This window comes from Oryx dammah, unplaced genomic scaffold (genome assembly GCF_014754425.2).
Source record: "Oryx dammah isolate SB20612 unplaced genomic scaffold, SCBI_Odam_1.1 HiC_scaffold_11077, whole genome shotgun sequence".
In the NCBI taxonomy this organism is placed as follows: Eukaryota; Metazoa; Chordata; class Mammalia; order Artiodactyla; family Bovidae; genus Oryx; species Oryx dammah.
Genome location: NW_024080471.1, coordinates 7,181,532 through 7,198,834, shown reverse-complemented (window position 1 = coordinate 7,198,834; position 17,303 = coordinate 7,181,532). Strand labels below are relative to the sequence as shown.

Below are 17,303 nucleotides of genomic sequence, written 5' to 3'. Positions count from 1 at the left end.
AAATTCAACTCCCAAACTAATGGTTCAGATTGTTTTACCAGGAAGAAGGTTACCAGCTAGTGGCCTTAAGTATTCAAACCACTTTAATGTGCTAACACCCATTAAACATGAATCAACAGACACTCTGGTTTATACACTCTACAAGGTCAACGACAGGACCTGAAAGCTAAGTCCTAGACTCTTGACAATATGAGGCTGCTTTTGGTTAATCATAAGTCTTTCTCCTGGAAACAACCACCTCTTCCCCTTGGAATATATCACGCTCTTCTAAAACTTTAACAGTGATAAAATTTGGAAGGACTGATACCAAATATATTTCAGTTCAGTTCAGTCGCTCAGTTGTGTCTGACTCTTTGCGACCCCATGAACCACAGCACACCAGTCCTCCCTGTCCATCACCAACTCCCAGAGTTTACCCAAACTCATGTTCATTGAGTCGATGATGCCATCCAACCATCTCATCCTCTGTCGACCCCTTCTCCTCCCACCTTCAATCTTTCCCAGCATCAGGATCTTTTCCAATGAGTCAGCTCTCCGCATCAGGTGGCCAAAATATTGGAGTTTCAGCTTCAACATCAGTCCTTCCAATGAACACCCAGGACTGATCTCCTTTAGGACGGACTAGTTGGATCTCCTTGCAGTCCAAGGGACTCTCAAGAGTCTTCTCCAACACCACAGTTCAAAAGCATCGATTCTTCGGTGCTCAGCTTTCTTTATAGAACATTTCTATGAAGACCTACAAGACCTTTTAGAACATCCCCAAAATGATGTCCTTTTCATTATAGGGGACTGGAATGCAAAAGTAGGAAGTCAAGAAACACCTGGAGTAACAGGCAAATTTGGCCTTGGAGTACAGAATGAAGCAGGGCAAAGGCTAACAGAGTTCTGCCAATAGAATACACTTGTCATAGCAAACACCCTCTTCCAACAACACAAGAGAAGACTCTACACATGGACATCACCAGATGGCCAACACTGAAATCAGATTGATTATATTCTTTGCAGCCAAAGATAGAGAAGCTCTATACAGTCAGCAAAAACAAGACCGGGAGCTGACTGTGGCTCAGATCATGAACTCCTGATTGCCAAATTCAGACTTAAATTGAAGAAAGTGGGGAAAACCAAGTATGTTTAGGAGAAAGAATTGACAGGGCTTAGTGAATGCTTGAATATGAGAGCTGAGGATAAATTCCATGATTCTGGTTTGGAGACCTGAAAAAAAGGGAGATACTATGACCCAGGACTGAAAATACAGAAAGTGAGAATGGGGGGATGGAGATGCTATCCCCACTAGAACACCCAGGGGACCTTCCAAGTGGAGGTGTTCAGCTGAAATGCATACAGAGTTCATAAGAAATGTGGGCTGCAGACAGACTGAAGAGCCAGTAGCAAACAGGTGGTAATGGATGAAACTGCCTAGAAGAATGAATACAATAAACAGAAGGCTGGGTATCAGCTCTTAATGATTAATGTTGAAGAGGAAAACAAAAGAGGAATAGGGAAGAAGGACTGCATCAGATTAAGCAGAACCAGAAGGATGTATATCATATTGGGTTGGCCAATATATTCATTCTGGTTTTCCCAAAAAATGTTACAGAAAAACCCAACGAACTTTTTGGCCTAACCCAACATAAGCTAAGAGAAAACTACAGTCAACTCAGGTAACGACTCAAAGTCTGCCCTGTAGGTAGCAGTTAGGTCACCAGGAATCTTTGTGATTGTAGTTCCAAATGAACCATATAAGTAAAAAGCTATGGTAACCCAGAAAAGCTTCACCTTGAAAACAGAAATCTGGCAAATACGACAAAGCAAGGAATTCTCTTGTCCAGTCCATTCAACTGACACTTGGCACCTGACTGCTATTTCTCCTGCCCGGCACCAACTCCATCCTTGACTGGGCTCCAATATAAGGTCCGTAATATTGAGCAGGGACTTCCCTGGTGGTCCAGTGGCTATAGCTCAGTGCTCCCAATGCAGGGGGGCCCAGGGTAAACCCTTGATCAGAGAACTAGATCCCGCAGGCCCAAACTAATAGTTTGCATGCCGCAGTGAAAGATCCTGGTGCTGCAACTAAGACCTGGGGCGGCCAAACGAAAACTATTAGAAAAAAATGATGATGTTAGCTAAATTGAGTAGTTACCATGAACCCTCATTGGCTCAAAAAGTGATCCTGGCTCATTCACTCAACTTATAGAACCTGCCAGTTGTTTTGTTGTGAGGGAGGGGAAGAGCTCTCCCTTCTCCACCTCTCCTGGACCTGCTCCATGTCACTGATACATTTCTCTTCCCCACTTCTCTCAAATGTCTTCTTCCTGCTCTCTGACACAAAGCAATCACTAAGCTAGGAATCTCTGCAGATGCCTAACACCTTGTTTATGGCAGTTCCCTGCTAAGATCAAGAAATTAAAGTAAAAGGTAGGCAGACTTCTGGACTTGTGGTCCAGTGGTTAAGAATCTGTGCTCCCAATGCAGGGGGCCTGGGTTCAACCCTTGGTCAGAAAACTAAGATCCCACATGCTGCACAGCATGACTCAAAACAAGTATCCCTTGAAAGCAGACATCAAATATGTAATTGCTTCTGAAAATAAAAACATAATTACAAAAGTAAAAGGTAGGAAAGAACAGCACAGTGCAGATTGGAAAAAAAGAGCTCTCATAAGTCCTCTCACCTGTAACATAAGTGAGCTATCTGCAACCCATGTGGTCCTTCTTCTGTGTCCTATTTCTAACTCATCATGCAAACCAATAGAGTAGCTTAAACATACACAGTATTTTTGCACCTGTAACCATTAACAATTTCTTATGGCCTGCAGAGATGGCTACTGCTAAAGAATTTTAACTTCCATAAAAAATAAGTATGCAGGTACCCATGACACCGAGAATACTGACTCTAGTGACTTGGGTTTAATGAACAGTCTTTTTATTGAAATTAGGTTTCTGGTTCAGGTGCACTACTAAAAGAAATATGAAATTAGAGAAGTATTTTAAGAGAAACACACAGCAGTCTTCTATTTAAATGTGTGATCCCCCCACCCCCCGCTGAGATTTCTGCTTTAGTGAGTCACACAACAAAAATACTGCAAGAACTCTGCTTATTAGCTGACAAGCCACACTGCTGACATGTTACTCCAGCAGACTGTGAAGTTTAGAGAGAATATGATGATGAACAAATTATCTACTTCTCCCTTGCAACTGAGATCAACGATCTGTTTTTCTCTGGTTACTCTCTCCTGATGATATGTAGGCAAACCCATTCATCACTATCACTGTTTTCTGTCCAAGTCAGTCCAATGAGGGCTTGATGCAGCAAAAATGAATATATACGTGAAATTAAACAAGCTTTCAACAAAACCAGGATTTTGTGTAAAAGGAAAGTATTTTAAAGTTTTTTATTTTAATAAGGCTAATATTTATTTCAGGACACTTAAAAAACAGATATAAGGAAGAAAATAAAATTCATCCACAATCCTACTCCCTGAGATGCAGACACTATTAAATAAGTGCACATTTATAAAAAGAAAAAAGATTACTCGGATGTAATGAAAAATCAAAAGCGAATTTAGCTTAAAGCTTCAACAGAAATAAAGATCACAAGGCTGGGATTTCCCTAGCAGTCCAGTGCTTAAGACTTTGTACTCTCATTGCAGGGGGCTTGGGTTCAATCCCTGGTTAAGGAACTAAAATCTTGCATGCCATACAGCACAGCCAAAAAATAAAATAAGAATAAATAAAATAAAATCTCAATTTAAAAAAACAGCACAAGGCTTTAGCTAGTGAACATCTTAATAACTGAAATGGCCACTGCCTGATTTGACTGAGTCCTTCCCATCACGAGTACCTTCTATCATATACACCAACTTGAACACAGGCAAGGAAGGCAGCCCTTTGCCCCAATCTAGATTCTTTTTCTGAAAAACTTCAAACCCATAGAAAAGTTCAGATTAACACAAAATCCTCTAGACTCAACAACTGGCAATGTTTAGCCGCACGTGCGCTTATTTAATTTTTTGGCCATGCTGCATGGCACTGGGATCTTAAGTCTCCCACGATCAAACCTGCCCTCCTTCAGCGGAAGCGCAGAGTTTTAACCACTGAACCACTTGGGAAGTCCCTGGCCCCATGTGCTTTATCTGTCTACTCTTCTGCTGTTCTTCGTTGCTGAATCACTTGAAAGTAAAATACATCTCACCTTGGCTTCAGCACGGATTTCCTAAGGACAAAGACATTCTAAGGGAAAGTATAATATGGACTAACTAATTCATCAAACTGTAATTCTCTCTATGAGGTAACCAAGATAATGGAGTAGATGCTTTATTGCGATTAGCCTGAAGTTAATGTTAAAGCTTATTTCATTCCTCCTGGGACTCCGTCCTCTTCGAGTTTCTCAACCCGGGCACCACTATTTGCGGCCAGGTAATGTTGTGCTGTGGGGACCGTCCTGCACATTGTAGGATGTTGGGCAGCATCCCTGGCTTCTGCCACAGGAGGCAGACAGGCTCCACACCTGGCTGTAGCAACTAAAAGCAACTCCGGACGTTTGCTAAGGGAGCCCTGGGAGAAGAGACCCTGCTCTCGAAGAACAAGAACCGCAAATCCACATGAGAACCAGCAGTAACAGGACAGGACAGGTTGATCTGCAGAACGCTCACCACGTGGCAGCACCTTCCAAACATTCTACATCTACGAAATCACTTGAGTGTGTTAAGTGTGAGTGTGCTGAATCGTGTCCAACACTTTGCAGCTCCATGGACTGTAGCGCGCCAGGATCCCCTGTCCATGGAATTCTCCGGGCAAGAATACTGGAGGGGGTACTTATTCCTACTCCAGGGGATCCTCACAACCCAGGGATTGTCTCTTGTGTCTCCTGCACTGCCAGATGGATTCTTTACCACCACATCACCTGGGAAGCCCCATGAAATCATTTACACGCTGGAACAATCCTCTGAACTGGGTCTACCTTACAGAGACGGGGACAGACACGGGGAGAGGAAGAAGTTAGTGCCGGGTCACAGAGCCACTAAGCGGCAGAGCAGGGACTCAAGCTCACCCAGAGGCACCCAATCACACACCCACACCCAACTGTGCCCTCAGACTTACTCACTTCCTGGTGCGGCAGTTCTTCCTTTCCTACTCATGCTAATCCTCGTGAGTCATTTGCAAAAATCAACCCTCCAGCAGGTTCCAGACCTTTCTGGACAGCACCTAGCATGTGCTAGCACTGCTAGTCCCCACAGAATCACTCTCCTCTCCCTTGGGAATCACACAAGGTCTGAGTGAGGTTCTGCCCACACTGGCTCTGAGTAGAAAAGAAGGACTCGATGACTTGCTTCAATCCCAGAAGACCTCACCCACAGGCCAGTGTAGGAAGTCTGCTTACAGCTGTGTCTGGGACACAGCAGGGTAAGTAAGCACAACAGCAACGTCAGCTCTTCTGTCCTCACTAGTTGGCTCGCTGGCTCAGTGGTAAAGAAGCCACCTGCTGATGAGGAGAGCTGGGTTCAACCCCTGGGTCAAGAAGATCTCCTAGAGAAGGAAACGGCCACCCACTCCAGTATTCTTGCCTGGGAAATCCCACGGACAGAGGAGCCTGGCAGGCTACAATCCATGGGGTCCCAAGAAAGTTGGACACAACTGAGCAACTAAACAGCAGCAACCTTCACTAGTACATAAGCGGCTTCGTGGGTAGGGATTGTTGTACTATGTACTCAAGTAGACCCAGTGCTTGGCGTATACTAAGTGCTCAAAAAATATTTTCTGAGTAAATGAGTTAACAAATCAAAGAATGACTTCCTGCAAACACTGAAATCCGGGATTTCCCTGGTGGTCCAGTGGTTTGGGTCTGTACTTCCAAGGCAAGTGATGTGGGTTTGCTCCTTGGTCAGGGAACTATGATCTTATATGCTGCAGAGCAACTACGCCTGTGCACTGCAGCTACTGAGGCCACACGCCACAACTAGAGTCCCCCCACTGCAGTGCAAGATCTCGCACGATGCAACGGGGATCCCCTGCGCTGCAACTGAGACCCGGCGCAGACACATAAACAAATATTTTTTTAAATTAAAAAAGCTAGCTATTGGTGGAAATGAAAAATGTCTTAGAAAAACAAAAACTGAGATCCAACACTTGGCCAATCCTTCTTAGTGGAACCACTATTCTTCATTAAGAGATAACTTTGATGGTGCATACTTCCTTTAACTAGGAAAAAAGTCCATACATGAAATTTAAAAAGGACACACACAGGTACACTCATATAATGCCAATGACTATTCAAATGGATATAAACTGCTAAACTATTCTCAAAAAAAAAAAAATCATATGCCTGAAAAATATGTAGAAATTTGAACCCACAATTCATCCTAAGAAAACAACCAGTTGGGTACCATAAAGAGAGTGTAAAGATGCTCACTACAGTCTTTTTTGTAACACCGAGAACTTGGAAATTTTTTCTGTTTCAGTTTCATTCTTCTTTACGTTTTTCAACAGAAGTTCACATATAGGTGAAATAAAGGGCCTCGCTTTGACCGTCGTGGAATTAACATACATAGCTGACTACCTGTACTCAGCTCCAAAGATCCACAGCATGTGATAAAATGCATGACTTTGTTGTTGCCCAAGTGTGAACATCACCCACATGACCAGTGGCAGGAAGAGGCTTCCTGGTTAGCCAGCAGGGCTGGTCAATCATCCAGCTTCCACATGTTAACTCAGCTTTGGTGTCCTTGGGTGAACGCCAAAGTTGACTGATGGTGTCTGCCAGAGAGGGCTGGCAAACTGAGCCCTGCACAGCAGGTCCAAAACACTCTGCTCAGAAAGGTACTCAGACAGACTGGAATTGCCTGGAAAGGGGGAGGCTGACAGGTAACAGTCTGTTCATGTCTAACTGTGTGACACACGATGTGATACAACCACATATGGGCTTAACTCCAGGGCTGATGAGGCCCTTGGCAGCAAGGTTTCAAACATCTTCCACAACTTGGAGAAGTTTGATTTATCTTGGAACGTGACCCACCTCTTTGGCATTAGCCTGTCTGCACTTCCCTCCACCTCCTTGTCGTTTAGATAAGCAACTATCTGAGGTACTCAAACAGTCACAGCGTCTTTCTAACCACCACACCTACTCATGCAGTGGTCTACTCCACTGAAGAAACCACGGTAACATGCAATGCTTTTCAAAGTGCGGTTGGGAACCTTTGGGGCACCATGACGCTCTCTGGTGGGAGGAATGCAGAGGGCTACAGCTTAGTACACCCCTGCTGTAGTGTCATCTGTCACTCTGGAGAGCTGTCCTGGCAGGAGAATATCAAATGCCTGCCCCTGGAAGCACATCTCCAGGGCGATAATGGCCCGCATCATGACCAGAGTCTCTTCGTTGTAATACCTCGGGTAAGATGAACTGCTCCACAGGCTTGTACCACAGCTTGTTCACCTGCACGCCACAGCTCGGAGGACTGAAGCGAGCAATGAAGAGGGCCTCCTACAGATTGGGTGGGGAAAAGACAAGAAATACTTTACATCAGATGCAGCAAGTTTTCACACAGCTGACATTCTAAATTCTCAGTGGCCCCAACAGTGGCTACTAACATTGTTCTACTGTGGTTGAGGCATCATTTGGGCTTTCCAGGGCAATCATGGTTATTAAGTAAAGCTACTTAAGATCACCAAGGCTGTCACGAAGTTCTAAAACACTAAATATAATCCACGTAATTTTAAAAAAATAAAAACAATACCTTGAAATGAGGAGCATTAAGGGAAGTGAAAGGTGTTAAGTTAAGCCAACTTAAGTTACTTAACCCCAAAGGGTTAAGAATAAACTGAAAGATCATAGACTTCTACATAGAACAAAGGTACTCAGGAATCACCCTTCAAAAAGAACCTTTAGAAGAACAAACAGAAACAAAAATGGGAACATTAAAAAAAGATTGATTCTCATTATGTCTATTGTTTTCTTTGGGTCCTTCCTTTTTGTTTTAGGCAAGAACATTTCCTTATTCTCATAGCTATTCTTAGATACCAATTTGCTACAGGAGATGCTTCTGTTAAAGCTATCAAGACCATGCAGAAGTTCAGAACGAAGGGAGTTTAAGTGAATTACGTGTATTTCTTTCATTGACAATGGTCTATGGCAATGCAGTGGTAATACTTTATACACTGTGACTACCTGTGAACTCACTGCAATCCACCTGAGATCAGACCTTCCTGGAGGACAAAGAGTAACCTCTCCTTGGGTAAAAAAAAAAATATGGCCATTAAAAATTAAATCAACATGATAAAAATATTGTACATCTAAATCAAACTACTTGAGTGACAACTCAAAAAGACTATAGGGACTTCCCTGGTGGTTCAGTGGCTAAGACACCATGCTCCCAGTGCAGGGGACTCAGGTCTGGTCCCTGGTCAGGGAACTAGATCCCACAGACTGCAACTAAAGCCTGGAGCAGCCAAATAGATAAAGAAATAAAAGAAGCTTAAAAAAAAAAACCCACTACATATACTAAGACAATTAATCATGAAAAAAATTCAAGATTGATCCTAATTTCTAGGTAAGGTTGACAGTGAAATTCAGAGTACTGCTCTTGCTGTTACCTATTTGAGCTTCAGTATCAATGCAACCTTTAACCACAATAATATATGAACTCCTATACTTAAGTAATAAAGTTCTTTTCACTAGAATCATAATGGCTGGAATCGTCACTAAGATTTGCTCCCTCTCTTATATTTAGGTCATTAAGCACATTTGCAAACTAAACAAGTTCTTCAGAGGATAAAGGAATACGACAAACAAAAAATTTAATATTAAACTGATCTGTGTGTTTATTGGTGACTCTGACATTGTATCTGTTAATAACAGTCAACCTTAACACAAAACCATTTTTAAACATGCCTAAAATTAAAAGACGCTTACTCCTTGGAAGAAAAGTTATGACCAACCTAGACAGCATATTCAAAAGCAGAGACATTACTTTGCTGACTAAGGTCCGTCTAGTCAAGGCTATGGTTTTTCCTGTGGTCATGTATGGATGTGAGAGTTGGACTGTGAAGAAAGCTGAGCGCCAAAGAATTGATGCTTTTGAACTGTGGTGTTGGAGAAGACTCTTGAGAGTCCTTGGACTGCAAGGAGATCTAACCAGTCCATTCTGAAGGAGATCAACCCTGGGATTTCTTTGGAAGGAATGATGCTGAAGCTGAAACTCCAGTACTTTGGCCACCTCATGCGAAGAGTTGATTCATTGGAAAAGACTCTGCTGCTGGGAGGGATCGGGGGCAGGAGAAGGGGACGACAGAGGATGAGATGACTGGATGGCATCACTGACTCGATGGACATGAATCTGAGTGAACTCTGGGAGTTGGTGATGGACAGGGAGACCTGGTGTGCTGCGATTCATGGGGTTGCAAATAGTTGGACACAACTGAGCAACTGAACTGAACTGAAAAAAATTGCACAAGGTTCTGCTTCCAGTGACAACAAGCCAAGTCTCCTATAGATAGCAATTATGAATAGCAGTCAAAACATTAAAAAAAAAAAAAAAAGATTTGAAGACACTGGAACCTGCTGAAGCTGAAGCTCCAGTACTTTGGCCACCTCATGAGAAGAGTTGACTCACTGGAAAAGACTCTGATGCTGGGAGGGATTGGGGGCAGGAGGAGAAGGGGATGACAGAGGATGAGATGGCTGGATGGCATCACGGACTCGATGGACGTGAGTCTGAGTGAACTCCGGGAGTTGGTGATGGACAGGGAGGCCTGGTGTGCTGCGATTCATGGGGTCGCAAAGAGTCGGACACGACTGAGCGACTGAACTGAACTAACTGAACTGAACATACACAAAGGACACACACCGGAGGAAAAGCTATACCCATAAGGTGAGAGTCACTGGATCTGCTTCCCCTATTTTTTTTTTTAATGGCTCTTTGTCTGAGGCATACCTCAGGGGGCAACTAAAATTCTGAAGTAAGAACTGCAGTATTTCTGGTTCCAAATCAGAAGACAGAGTGGAGGTAAACACATTGGCTAACAACTGAGGAAGAAAAACCCAGAAAGGGAAGGGTCACAGAGTTCTCAATCCTTCCTATGAACTCTGTCCTAGTCTGCGGCTAAGTCAGGAAATACACATTTGAAGCAGAATCCGGGCAGCCCATCTAAGTCCAACAGAACACACTGGAGACGTCAGCTGCTGCTCATCGCAAGGGAGACAGGGTTCAGTGTCTATGCCCAGCAATTCAACTGATGGCTAAAAGAAACAAACAACAAAAGAAACAAAAAAGACCATAGCAAAAATCCACAAAGCCAAAAGCTGGTTCCTTGAGAGGATAAATAAAATTGACAAACCATAGCCAGACTCATCAAGAAACAAAGGGAGAAAAATCAAATCAATAAAATTAGAAATGAAAATGGAGAGATCACAACAGACAACACAGAAATACAAAGGATCATAGAGACTACTATCAGCAATTATATGCCAATAAAATGGACAACTTGGAAGAAATGGACCAATTCTTAGAAAAGTACAACTTTCCAAAACTGAACCAGGAAGAAATAGAAAATCTTAACAGACCCATCACAAGCACAGAAATTGAAACTGTAATCAGAAATCTTCCAGCAAACAAAAGCCCAGGTCCAGACAGCTTCACAGCTGAATTCTACCAAAAATTTAGAGAAGAGCTAACACCTATCCTACTCAAACTCTTCCAGAAAATTGCAGAGGAAGGGAAACTTCCAAACTCATTCTATGAGGCCACCATCACCCTAATACCAAAACCTGACAAAGATGCCACAAAAAAAGAAAACTACAGGCCAACAGCACTGATGAACATAGATGCAAAAATCCTTAACAAAATTCTAGCAATCAGAATCCAACAACACATTAAAAAGATCATACACCATGACCAAGTGGGCTTTATCTCAAGGATGCAAGGATTCTTCAATATCCGCAAATCAATCATTGTAATACACCACATTAATAAATTGAAAAATAAAAGCCATATGATTATCTCAATAGATGCAGAGAAAGCCTTTGACAAAATTCAACATCCATTTATGATAAAAACTCTCCAGAAAGCAGGAATAGAAGGAACATACCTCAACATAATAAAAGCTATATATGACAAACCCACAGCAAACATTATCCTCAATGGTGAAAAATTGAAAGCATTTCCTCTAAAGTCAGGAACAAGACAAGGGTGCCCACTCTCACCACTACTATTCAACATAGTTTTGAAAGTTTTGGCAACAGCAATCAGAGCAGAAAAAGAGATAAAAGGAATCCAAACTGGAAAAGAAAAAGTAAAACTCTCACTGTTTGCAGATGACATGATCCTTTACATAGAAAACCCTAAAGACTCCACCAGAAAATTACTAGAGCTAATCAATGAATATAGTAAAGTTGCAGGATATAAAATCAACACACAGAAATCCCTTGCATTCCTATACACTAATAATGAGAAAATAGAAAGAGAAATTAAGGAAACAATTCCATTCACCATTGCAACAAAAAGAATAAAATACTTAGGAATATATCTACCTAAAGAAACAAAAGACCTATAAATAGAAAACTATAAAACAATGGTGTAAAAAATCAAAGAGGACACTAATAGAAGGAGAAATATACCATGTTCATGGATCAGAAGAATCAATATAGTGAAAATGAGTATACTACCCAAAGCAATCTATACATTCAATGCAAGCCCTATCAAGCTACCAATGGTATTTTTCACAGAGCTAGAACAAATAATTTCACAATTTGTATGGAAATACAAAAAACCTCGAATAGCCAAAGCAATCTTGAGAAAGAAGAATGGAACTGGAGGAATCAACCTGCCTGACTTCAGGCTCTACTACAAAGCCACAGTCATCAAGACAGTATGGTACTGGCACAAAGACAGAAATATAGATCAATGGAACAAAATAGAAAGCCCAGAGATAAATCCACACACATATGGATACCTTATCTTTGACAAAGGAGGCAAGAATATACAATGGAGTAAAGACAATCTCTTTAACAAGTGGTGCTGGGAAAACTGATCAACCACTTGTAAAAGAATGAAACTAGATCACTTTCTAACACCACACACAAAAATAAACTCAAAATGGATTAAAGATCTAAAAGTAAGACCAGAAACAATAAAACTCCTAGAGGAGAACACAGGCAAAACACTCTCCGACATAAATCACAGCAGGATCCTCTATGACCCACCTCCCAGAATATTGGAAATAAAAGCAAAAATAAACAAATGGGACCTAATTAAAATTAAAAGCTTCTGCACAACAAAGGAAACTATAAGCAAGGTGAAAAGACAGCCTTCAGAATGGGAGAAAATAATAGCAAATGAAACAACTGACAAAGAATTAATCTCAAAAATATACAAGCAACTCCTGCAGCTCAATTCCAGAAAAATAAACGACCCAATCAAAAAATGGGTCAAAGAACTAAATTGACATTTCTCCAAAGAAGACATACAGATGGCGAACAAACACATAAAAAGATGCTCAACATCACTCACTATCAGAGAAATCAAATCAAAACCACAATGAGGTACCATTTCACGCCAGTCAGAATGGCTGCGATCCAAAAGTCTACAAGCAATAAATGCTGGAGAAGATGTGGAGAAAAGGGAATCCTCTTACACTGTTGGTGGAAATGCAAACTAGTACAGCCACTATGGAGAACAGTGTGGAGACTCCTTTAAAAACTGGAAATAGAACTGCCATATGACCCAGCAATCCCTCTGCTGGGCATACACACCGAGGAAACCAGAATTGAAAGAGACACGTGTACCCCAATGTTCATCACAGCACTGTTTATAATAGCCAGGACATGGAAACAACCTAGATGTCCATCAGCAGATGAATGGATAAGAAAGCTGTGGTACATATACACAATGGAGTATTACTCAGCCATTAAAAAGAATGCATTTGAATCAGTCCTAATGAGGTGGATGGAACTAGAGCCTATTATGCAGAGTGAAGTAAGCCAGAAAGAAAAACACCAATACAGTATACTAATGCATATATATGGAATTTACAAAGATGGTAACAATAATCCTGTATGTGAGACAGCAACAGAGACACACATGTATAGGACAGTTTTCTGGACTCTGTGGGAGAGGGAGGGTGGGATGATTTGGGAGAATGGCACTGAAACATGTATAATATCATATGTGAAATGAATCTCCAGTCCAGGTTCGATGCATGATACAGGATGCTCAGGGCTGGTGCACTGGGATGACCCAGTGGGATGGTATGGGGAGGGAGGTGGGAGGGGGGTTCAGGATGGGGAACACATGTACACCTGTGGTGGATTCATGTTAATGTATGGCAAAACCAATACAATATTGTAAAGTAATTAGCCTCCAATTAAAATAAACTTATATTAAAAAAAAAAAAAGCAACTCTCCTCAAAAACTACAACAGGATCCACAATCCTACAATGAATTATTCACAGTATCTAGGATACAATCAAAGTTACTCAATGTAAAATAAAACAAGAAAATGTTACTGTATGCAAGAGAAAAGATGATAATCAACAAAGACACACCAAGATGACTCAAATTTAGTATAGCAGACAGGATTTTAAAGCTGTCATTATAATCTAGGTCAAAGCCACAGAAATAATATGTTCAAAATGAATTTAGAAAAACAGGAAACTTAGAAAAATGTGATATTTTAGAGAAAAAGAAACTACACGTAACTGAAATCCCAGAAGGAATGGACAGAAATGGGGCCGGGAAAAAATTTTCTTTAGGAAAAATAGCTAAAAGTTCTATAAATTTGTTAAAAGACATAAATTAACAGGTTGAAGAAACTTGGCAAACCCTGAGCAGAACACACAAAGAAAAACCACACCAAGATATAACACAGCCAAACGGCACAAAACCAAGTATGTATAAAGAGGAAGTCTTTAAAGTAGCCAAGATGACTTTTTCCTCTAATATACGTTTAGCTGTTTAGAACAAAAATTATAATACTGTGTTGTGGGATTTATAACACACATAGATATAAGGCATATGACAATTATAACAACAAGATGGGGAAGAGTAAATGGAATTATATAGTTGCAAGGTTCTTATATTTTACAGGAAGGGGTACAATGCTAAAGAAGACTGAAAAAGTTCAGGACATGCATTGTAATTCTTATGTCAACCAGACTGACACAAAATAATAATAGAAAGAGCTGTAGCTAAAAGAAAAATAGAAATATTAAAATGGAATTCTAAAAAATACTCAACCCAAAAGAGGTAGAAAAGGAAAAAAAGAGAAACAAAAAACACAGGATAAATAGAAAACAAATAGCAAAAAGAAAAACTGAAATCCAACCACTTCAGTAATTGCCTTAAGTATAAATGGAAAAAACAGCCCTTGTAAATAGCAGGGATTCTCAGACTAGATAAAAAGGAATACCTAACTATATGCTACCCATAAGAATCACAATTTCCAGCCATATATAAAAAGAATTAATACATCATGATCAAGAAGAATAGCAAGTTGCTTTAATACTGAAAAGTTAATAAATGTAACTCAACCACAATAAAAGAAAAAAGGGGAAAAACCCTGGAAACATCCCTGTTGCCCATCAACAGAACAGATAAATACTATGTACTGTTGGAATACAACTTAGCAATTAAAAGGAAAGGGAAAAATCTGCTGATACATACAACAACATGGATGAGTTTCAAAAACATCACGTTGAATAAAAGAAGCCTTACTCCAAAGAGTGCTTAGCATATGCTTCTATTTATAAATGAACTCCTACAAAAGGCAACACTAGCCCATGGTTAAAAAAAAATGAGAACAGTGATTGCCTGTAGGGAATGGGGCAGGGTGACAGGAGCCTGGATTACACAGGTTTATGTAGTTTATGCACATTACACTCTGATTTTTTTAAACCATAAACAAATGCTAAAATCTAGTTAATGATAAGCACACTGAAGTGTTTAGGGCTGAAATATTATTGAAACCTGCAAGTTAATCTAAAACACATTTTTTCGGCTGTGCTGTGCAGCGTGTGGGATCTTAGTTACCTGACCAGGAACGAAACCCTGTGTGCCCTGAATTGGAAGTGCACAGTCTTAACAACTAGACCACGACTTTTTAGGAAAGTCCCTAAAATATACGTATTTTTTAAAAGATAGTTTGATGAATGACTATAGATGTCATAAAGCAAATAGAGCAAAACGTTAACTACTGTAGAGTTTACTTGGTGGATATATGGCGTGCGTGCGTGCTTAGTTACTTCAGTCGTGTCCAACTCTCTGCGACCCCACGGACCATGGCCCGCCAGGCCCCTCTGTCCATGGGATTCTCCAGGCAAGAATACTGGAGTGGGGTGCCATTTCCTCCTCCAGGGAGAAAGTATGGAGTGAGTGAAGTGAAGTTGCTCAGTCGTGTCCGACTCTGTGACCCCATGGACTGTAGCCTACCAGGCTCCTTCGTCCATGGGATTTTCCCGGCAACAGGACTGGAGTGGGTTGCCATTTCCTTCTCCGGATATATGGCACTCACTGTATAATTCTTTTACGATTTCTATAGCTTAAAATCCAGGGACAGATCTTTTCAAATACAATGCCTTGCTACACTCCTTCAGACAAACTCTGAACAAATTTGAGGAGACAAATGGGTTTACTCAAATATCACAAAAAGTAACCCCAGCTGTTTTAAACTTTTATTTCCTCTATGCTCTTATTATAAAAAAGATCTGATGTATCTGTTAGCCTGTATTATGGTGATAGACTTTTAGGGTTGGAAAGAAGAGGCAATCATACTTGCTTATACCTACAAGTCCCAAATATGTAATACTCATCAACAGCTTTTTAAATTCCTTAGGCTTTCAGGGATCTTAGGTTGGAAATTTCTAATCTGGTCCAACTCCTCCTTTCCTGGGTGTAACATGTTTATTCATCAGTAGTGTCTTCTCAAACAAGCATTATGATACATTACACTACAATGTGTCTAATCATCAGGGAAGGCCTACACGCTGCCACAAGGAAAAAGCTGATGATTTTGAAAAATAAAAATGGGGAAAAGCGTGTAGGAAGCAGTGCATACCTCCTGTTCTGCCTGATAAAGCTTGACAGTGATGTTCCTCTGGAAACCCACATCACCGGCGTCGTAAAACACCCCGAGACTCGTAATAACGATTGGATAGAGAACCCGGAAGCTCACGCTGACAACTCGGTCCTCAGAGAGCCCTGATGAAGTGTCTTCCGAAAGACTGAATGCTTCAATCTCCTGATTCAGAACTAAGGAAGTAATAATGAGAAAAGGCGTTTTACACAATCAAACACAATCTTTTACTTTACCAATATGAAGTGCGCTTGATAGCAAAATCTAAATTTGTTAATATATTCTTTCACAAATGGCAATACATTTTTAAAGTGCTTCAGAAATACCACTGCTTTCAGAAAAAAAAAAAACAACTTATTTTTTAAGAACAAAATTTTTGGCCACATCTTAGCAAAATAATTATTAGAGGTACTTTTAATAAACTTTTGCATATGCATATGTGCCTCTGTATGTATAAACACTATAGGGGAATATTAAACTTAAAGATTGGATAAATGGGGAAAGGTTGGATAAATGGGGATGTTAAAAACAGTACTAACTGCAGTCATAAATAATGAGTACGTTTAGTCTTGCTCTGCAAATTCCAAAAATCCTACTGCACGTTGAGCAATTTTTGTGATGTCAGGCAGTTACCACTGTACAAAAGTAACTGAAATCAATTCAAATAGCACTGAAAAACTCTAGCCATATAGTACTGACAAAGATAAACACATTAAGCACAGTATTTCTGACCACCTACTATGTGCCACAAACCATCAGATTTAATCTTTACAACTACCCTATGTGGTTGTGGCATTATCTCCAGTTTACAGAGTCAGAAAATGAGCTCCAGAGATGGATCTGATGAAGGTCACAGAAAGCGACAGAGCAGAAATCAAACCCGTATCTACTGACTTCAGATTCAGAGCTTTTCTTATTCCCCCAGAGTCTAATCAATGACAAAAGCAGGCCTTTGGGGACAGCTTTCTCAGCTACCATAAATTAATCAGGATAGACGACATGAAACAGTTAATACGGCTGAAAATACCAATGCCAGCTTGAGAAAGAATCTAGAAACTTACTTTAAAAGATTATTCTACATTCTTTGCCTGTTTTAGAGCTATGATTTCCCAACTCTGCAGGTCACACAGTCCCTGGTGCAGGTCCCATTAGTTAAAACCATTTGCACACACTCATATTTATAAAATATACACGTATTGTCAGTGAATGTATTCAATTTAATTAAGGTTACATTTTATTTTCAGATG

General features: G+C 40.6%; 1 protein-coding gene across 4 annotated transcripts in view; it reads right to left on the bottom strand.

Annotated features, from left to right (window-relative positions):
• Positions 1 to 17,303, bottom strand: part of LOC120860495 (UDP-GalNAc:beta-1,3-N-acetylgalactosaminyltransferase 2) — a 63,414-nt gene that overhangs the window by 23,455 nt on the left and 22,656 nt on the right. For all 4 annotated transcript variants that reach the window (XM_040236318.1, XM_040236319.1, XM_040236320.1 and 1 more), the window contains 2 exons: positions 16,039 to 16,232; positions 7,379 to 7,474 (listed from right to left, as the gene is read on the bottom strand). In XM_040236318.1, the coding sequence (XP_040092252.1) occupies positions 7,379 to 7,474; positions 16,039 to 16,232 (290 nt within the window). The remainder of the gene's footprint in view (positions 1 to 7,378; positions 7,475 to 16,038; positions 16,233 to 17,303) is intronic.